The sequence below is a fragment of the Etheostoma spectabile genome, chromosome 6 (assembly GCF_008692095.1).
Source record: "Etheostoma spectabile isolate EspeVRDwgs_2016 chromosome 6, UIUC_Espe_1.0, whole genome shotgun sequence".
In the NCBI taxonomy this organism is placed as follows: Eukaryota; Metazoa; Chordata; class Actinopteri; order Perciformes; family Percidae; genus Etheostoma; species Etheostoma spectabile.
Window position 1 is genome coordinate 4,784,260 of NC_045738.1, and position 6,841 is coordinate 4,791,100.

The 6,841-nt window shown below is 38.3% G+C and overlaps 1 protein-coding gene across 1 annotated transcript in view; it reads left to right on the forward strand.

Moving 5' to 3' along the window:
• The window catches only part of sntb1 (syntrophin, basic 1), a 54,346-nt gene that overhangs the window by 35,821 nt on the left and 11,684 nt on the right, over positions 1-6,841 (forward strand). Inside the window, exons 3-6 of the mRNA XM_032518126.1 lie at positions 3,152-3,269; positions 3,411-3,500; positions 5,067-5,203; positions 6,127-6,323. Coding sequence (XP_032374017.1) covers positions 3,152-3,269; positions 3,411-3,500; positions 5,067-5,203; positions 6,127-6,323 — 542 coding nt within the window. The remainder of the gene's footprint in view (positions 1-3,151; positions 3,270-3,410; positions 3,501-5,066; positions 5,204-6,126; positions 6,324-6,841) is intronic.

Below are 6,841 nucleotides of genomic sequence, written 5' to 3' on the forward strand. Positions count from 1 at the left end.
ATAATAATCTGAGAAAAAGTACAGTATGTATCATAATTTTTCTAACACCTTCATTACATGAATGAAAAATACAAATACATGCAAAGACAAGTGTTTTGTTTCTGTCTCTCTCGCCTCTTTTTTCAACAAACTATACTATGACTTTGTCACTTTTTTCAACATGCTATACTAAGACTTTTACGACATACTACACTATGACTTAGCATTTTTTCAACTTACAACACTATGACTTTTTTTGACATACAATACTTTCACTTTATCACTTTTCTCAACATACTATACCATGACTTTTTGGAAAGATTATTATTTGGGCATTTTTAGGCCTTTATTTGACAGGACAGTTGAATACATGAAAGGGGAGAATGATAGTCAAACCCGGGGCGGCTGTGTCAAGGTGTAAACCTCTATATACAGTATGTGTGTGCCCGCTCTACCAACTGAGCTGTCCCAGCACTTATTTCCCTATTTTCACTATTATCACTCATTTCAACGTACTGTACTATGACCATTTTTGACATACTATACTATGACTTGTCCATCACTTTTTTCGACTTAATATACTATGACTTTTTTAACACTTTTTTGACATACTATACTATGAGTTTTTTTCACTTTTTTCAACATACTATACTAAAACTTTTTTAACACTTTTTTTGACTATACTATGACTTTTTGTCACTTTTTTATCTTACTATACTATGACTATTTTCGACATATAATCCAGTGACTTTTTATTGTTTTTTCGACAGACTATACTATGACTTTTTTCACTTTTTTAACTATACTATGACTTTTACTTACTATACAATTTAGACCTACTATACTGACTTTTTTTTACTATGACTATTTTTGACATGCTATACTATAACTTTTTCGACATACTCTTCAACGACTTATCACTTTTTTCAACTTACTATACTATGACTTTTTTAACACTTTTTGACGTACTATACTTTGACTTTTTTCACTTTTTTCGACATACTATACTACTACTTTTGTATCACTTTTTTCTACATCCTATACTATTACATTTTTGACATTTAGAACCCCAAGTTGCCCCCGGTGCTGCGAATCGGAGTGTGAATGTGTATGAGTGTTTATCTGATGAGCAGGTGGCACCTTGTACGGCAGCCCCGGCCGCAGTGTATGAATGTGTGTGAATGGTGAATGTTTCCTGTATGATGTAAAAGCACTTTGAGTAGTCGTTAAGACTAGAAAAGCGCTATATAAATACAGCACATTTACATGCTATACTATGACTTTTTTGTCATTCTATACTTTGACTTACTTATTCATTTTCTTTGACATACTATACTATGAATTTCATACAAAAACATTTACTTTCTGTCATGTCAGATAGCTTAGGGTCATAAGGTTACGATCGGAAGACAGAGGTTTGAGTGTTCAAATCCTATATATTTGTGGAAGTTTTGAGGTTCATATACTAAGTGAAAGAGACGAAAATGACAAAATCTTAAACTGTTCTGTCAGGTCAGACAGCTTGGAGTGATAAGAGCATGATTGGAAGACAGAAGGTTGAGGTTCGATATACAAAGTGAAAGAGGAAAATGACTGTCAATCTCTCTCAACTCTTTTTTTGACATACAATGACTTCATTATCACTTTTTCAACATGCTATACTATTACTTTTTTTAAATGCTCTACTATGACGTTTTATCACTTTTTTTCAACATGCTATGCTATGACTTTTTAATCCTTTTTTTGACACGCTATGCTATAACTTTTTATCCCTTTTTTTGAAATGCTATGCTTTGACTATTTTCAACATGCTTTTTTATAACTTTTTTTATAACTTTTTTGCGTATCAGCATAAATCACATCTGTATGCTGAAGACCTTCCAAGCTTGAATACATATTTGCTATATATAGTGGCTAATCCTGTGAGAAAAACTACCCTTTGATCAAGTGAGAGATTAATCTTTACTCAGTCAGGAATTAGTCCCTACATTCAAGTCCATCTATGGGTCATCCAGTCCATGTGCTGTTCTCCATGTAATTCCCCATGTTAATGCATTGTGTCATGCGTGCAAAAGATGGGTATTTTAGCGACAAAGCCACACCACATCATAACCAGAGATAATGCTTTCTTTAGGTCTAGTATAATTCATGGTAGTTAAGTTGTCTACCATCAACCATCCTTATAAACCTCCTCTATCAAAAGCACATCTGGCCTCAAAGTCTCCCCCTTCCTCCCTCCCTGCTCTCACCCTAGCCTGTCCTTATTCAACTTGCTTGTTACAGGCAGCATTTCTATTTTTAACACAGAAAAACACCTGGAGCTGATCTAGACGGCCCCTCCCACCTCCAAGGGTTTGACGGAATAGCAGATTCATCACATTCACTGGGGCTTTTCCACGTCCCCAGTGTGTACTGTATGAATAAAGAAAGCTGCAAAGAAAGCATGTTTGCAGAGTTGAAACCACCCTGATTTTGGAGTAGTTTCTATTTAAAACCACTGGGAGCACCTGGCCAGTGGAATGCTGTGAACAGAGATGCTAGATAGATTCAGAGATGGTGGGAAACTCGTGGCCAAATCTCAGCATCGTGCCTTTGAGTCAGCCGTACTTAATAGTTTTTGTGTCAAAGTTAATTGTGATATCACTCTTACTTTGAATCATTCATTTTTTCCTCAAAAAAGGATAACAAGCAGTTTAGCTTTGCTTTAGCATCACTGTTTAGAGTATTTTAACTACTGGTTTTACACTGAAGAATACTGCTGTATGCACTGTAGAGGCTGCAAAATGATTAATTGTCAAATATTCATTGAGCTCACAAATAAAGAGCTTTTCAATGAAATCGAGAAGCATCTTATTGATGCATTTCTCTCGAGGCCAGCAATACTCCCATATGATATAAGGAGATTAACTACGTAAATGTGTTTTCATTGTTCTGACCGAGTGCTCATTTTCAATTGGATGATAAACGAGCATCTGTTGAAACTGAGACCTAAATGGATTAAGTTTGGTTTAGATTAAATTGAGTCCAATTGGGTCTACCTGATAAGGCTAGCGCTAGATTCAATATTCAAGAATGTATTCATTGAGGGTGTTGAACCATGAAAGTCTTAGAATCCATCCAATGACAACAGAGAGGTTAAGGCTGTTTTAACTTTTCTAATCTCCTCTTCCAGACAACTGGAGTTGCACTCCCCTGATGCTAGGCACACCGTGGTGCTGCGTTGCTCAGACCAACCATCTGCCCTGTCCTGGTTCACTGCCATGCACACTGTCACATCCACACTGGCACAGGTCTGTCTTTGATTTCATTGGTAATTCTCATCAATGTCACCATTAGAATTTGATTTTTCAATGATTACATACTGTGGCCATGCTTCGGCTCATAAGAGCTGCTCTGAATATAATGCATCCTGAATGATCATCCCACCACAGCGGGCGCTGGCAGAGGTTATCCAGAACACAGCCAGGACTGGAGTAGCTGGCAGCAAAGAAATACGACACCTGGGATGGCTGGCTGGGAAGGTAGGTGTGTGTGTGTGTGTGTGTGTGTGTGTGTGTGTGTGTGTGTGTGTGTGGTGTGTTGTGTGGTGTGTGTGTGTGTGTGTGTGTGTGTGTGTGTGTGTGTGTGCGTGCGTGCGTGCATGCGTAGGTGCGCGCATGCGGGCTTGCATGCAAGATAAAGATAGATAGAGAGCAGGTAAGTAAAATCTTTACAATACACCCATGCTTCTAAATTCCTTACATTTAAAGGGGTAACTTCTCTTATTACCTATTTGGATTATGGTGTGTAAGTGAATATGTGCATGTGTGCTCTTCATCTATCTTTGTGAGGACCAGTTTGAGTTTTTGATATACAGTATATTCTTTTATTAACGTTTTAATGTCTTGTTTAGGCGCATTATTTATGATGTGCATTTTTATTTATTGATTGCTCTCTTGATATCTAATAATACCAGGGTTAAGGTTAGAATTAGCTTTAGGTTTTCTATGTTTGTGTGTGTGTTTTGTTTGTGTGTTTGTGTGTAAAGGTAGTGTTTCCATGCATATTTTTGTACTACTGTACACTCACAGCTACACACCTTTGAAATACATTCAAGCAAGTACACACACACACACACACACACACACACACACACACACACACACACACACACACACACAGGTAAGCCTTCACTCTCTCTTTCATACAAAAACACACACACACACATACACCTGTGCAAAATATATTCACACACACATATACATATCTAATTTAGTCCTCATGAATTTGCTAGTATTTGATACTTCAAATGCTGTACAATACTGTTACTTAGCAACATATTCTCATTATGTTAAAAAGTTGACCCTTGACCCTTTAAATCCCACGATGCGATTGGCTGAGGCTGAACTTCAAAGAGCAGCTTAGGACTCAATGGCTGGCTTGCAGATAAGCGCTCATAATGAGAATAGTTATGGAGCATTGTAATATGAAACACGGGGCTCTGTGTGTGTGTGTGTGTGTGTGTGTGTGTGTGTGTGTGTGTGTTGTGTTGTGTGTGTGTGTGTGTGTGTGTTCTGAAGGGAAAGCGAGGTTTGCTTATTAGGAGGGATGGGTGGGCGAGGGAGCAATGCATAGAAAAGTGTACCTTCACACGAGCCACCTTTATTTTTAGCAAATGGCTACATAACAGTTTAGTGAACATACACATTTCTTGTGAAGGTGTGTAACAGCTTAAACATTTTTGGAGCATTTTGGAATGAAATATGACAGATAGAAAGTGTCGGTTAAGAAGTGATTCAAAAAAAGATTGAGAGGTGAAGACCATTCTACACCCACTGCTGAGTACACACAGTCTTTTACATGTTAAACACATGCACACACCATCCCTCTCTCTGACACACCATTAGTCCCATTAATCCAGCTCTCTCACTGGCAAACAACCATTGATGTAACTGATGAAATACCTGCTTTTATGTAAAGACCCAAAGATGATTTCAGTGTTTATGACAAAATATTAGAGGCCGGAGGTGCATTGAAACCTGCAGAAAATAGAAATAGAAAATAGATAGATGGATACAAGCTTTCCTTTTTATCTGTTTGTGCTGCAGACAGAGAGTGAGAAGCAGTGCTGGAAGCCGGTGCTGGTGGTTTTGACGGAGAAAGACCTTCTTCTGTATGAGACTTTACCACGAGGCAAGGAGGCCTGGCAGAGCCCTGCACATACCTATCCACTCTTAGCAACGCGGTAGGTCTACCACCATATGTACAGACATCATTTCAATTCAGTTCAGTTCAGTTCAATTCAATTCAATTCAATTTTATTTATTGTTTCAAATCGCAACAAGAGTTATCTCAAGACACTTTACAAGTAGAGTAGGTCTAGACCACATTCTGTAATTTACAAAGCCCAACAATTCCAGTACAAGAGCCTGCATTTAGTGTGACAGTGGCAAGGAACAACTTCCTTTTAGGGAGAAACCTAAAGGCCTACAGGCAGACATCACAAACACACACAGTATATTTGCATCATATTGGAGACTATTGTGTTGGCATAGTAAAATCCTTTTGATTTTTAAACTAATACTACATTTGATATCAATAAGAAAATTGGAAAAAAATAGGCAAACCCTTTGCTGCAATACCAGTCTATTTTCAGCCACTTTTAGCTTATTTATGCTAATGTGTATGTTGCAGAGTCTCTATCTAATATATTATACATCTAAATATTAAGTTATCTGCATGTTAGCATTTTTATTGTGAGAACGTTAGCATGACAACCATTACCATACCTACCTCTACCAATTTTTGTATGTACTTTACCTCAACTGCAACTTTGCAAACTTTGATCTTAAACTTTTATTCACCTTCCATTTAATTTCCCTGCTTATAATGAGCTTACAGCATCACAGACCTGTTATGTGGCTGTAGAGCTTTAGGATGTGTCTGAAATGAGTCCCTCATTCAGTCATTCAGTTTCCAATATAATAGAACCCTCAACGACTCTTTGGTGTCCAGTAATTGTCTTCACATTGAGGGAAAAAAATGTCTCATAACAAGAAAGTTTGTCATTAACAAGAGTTTGTCTTTCTTTCAACAAGGTGTGAGTGATGGCAATATATTTTCTTTGTTGTAACGACAAAAATAGCTTATGTTTATGTGTTTTTCCAGTCTGGTACACTCTGGCCCTGACCGGGGGTCGCCTCATTCTGGTACAGAGCTGTTCTTTGCCACTCGGACTGGCACACGACTCGGCATCGAGACTCACCTGTTCCGTGCTGAGACCACCAAGGATCTGTCCCTCTGGACTAGACACATAGTCAACGGATGTCATGCCTCAGCTGAGATGATCAAAGAAGTCACGACGAGTGAGTACTGATTTGTAACACAATAATTAGATTCAAAGTACCTTTTAAAACGGACAAAGACAAACATAACACTTTGACGCTATTCACAGAGACCGGAACACACAAGAATATGTAGAAGGAGAGGAGTGAGCAGCGCAGGTCACTGGGCTGGATTTTGTGATGCATCATTTGACGTGTTCAGGCACACTGCAGCAAAACACATCCAGTGAGACTGAAGAGTTTGGAAGAATAAGTACTGCCTGAGGCCTTGCAAGCCTAAAATAAAGTCTAAACTCAGGGCATAAATCCAAATGTGTACATACACAGTATCAACCCCTCCTACACTGAGATAGGAGAGTTTATGATAAAATTGGATAGCCATATGGAAGATGTAGATGAAGCACTTGCTATTTATAGAAAGGAATGCTATTCTAGTGTGTGTGTGTGTCTGTGTGTGTGTGTGTGTGTGTGTGTGTTATATATGGCATTGGGTCTGGGCCATCCATGGAATTCCAACAGAATACCCCCCCACTCTCTCT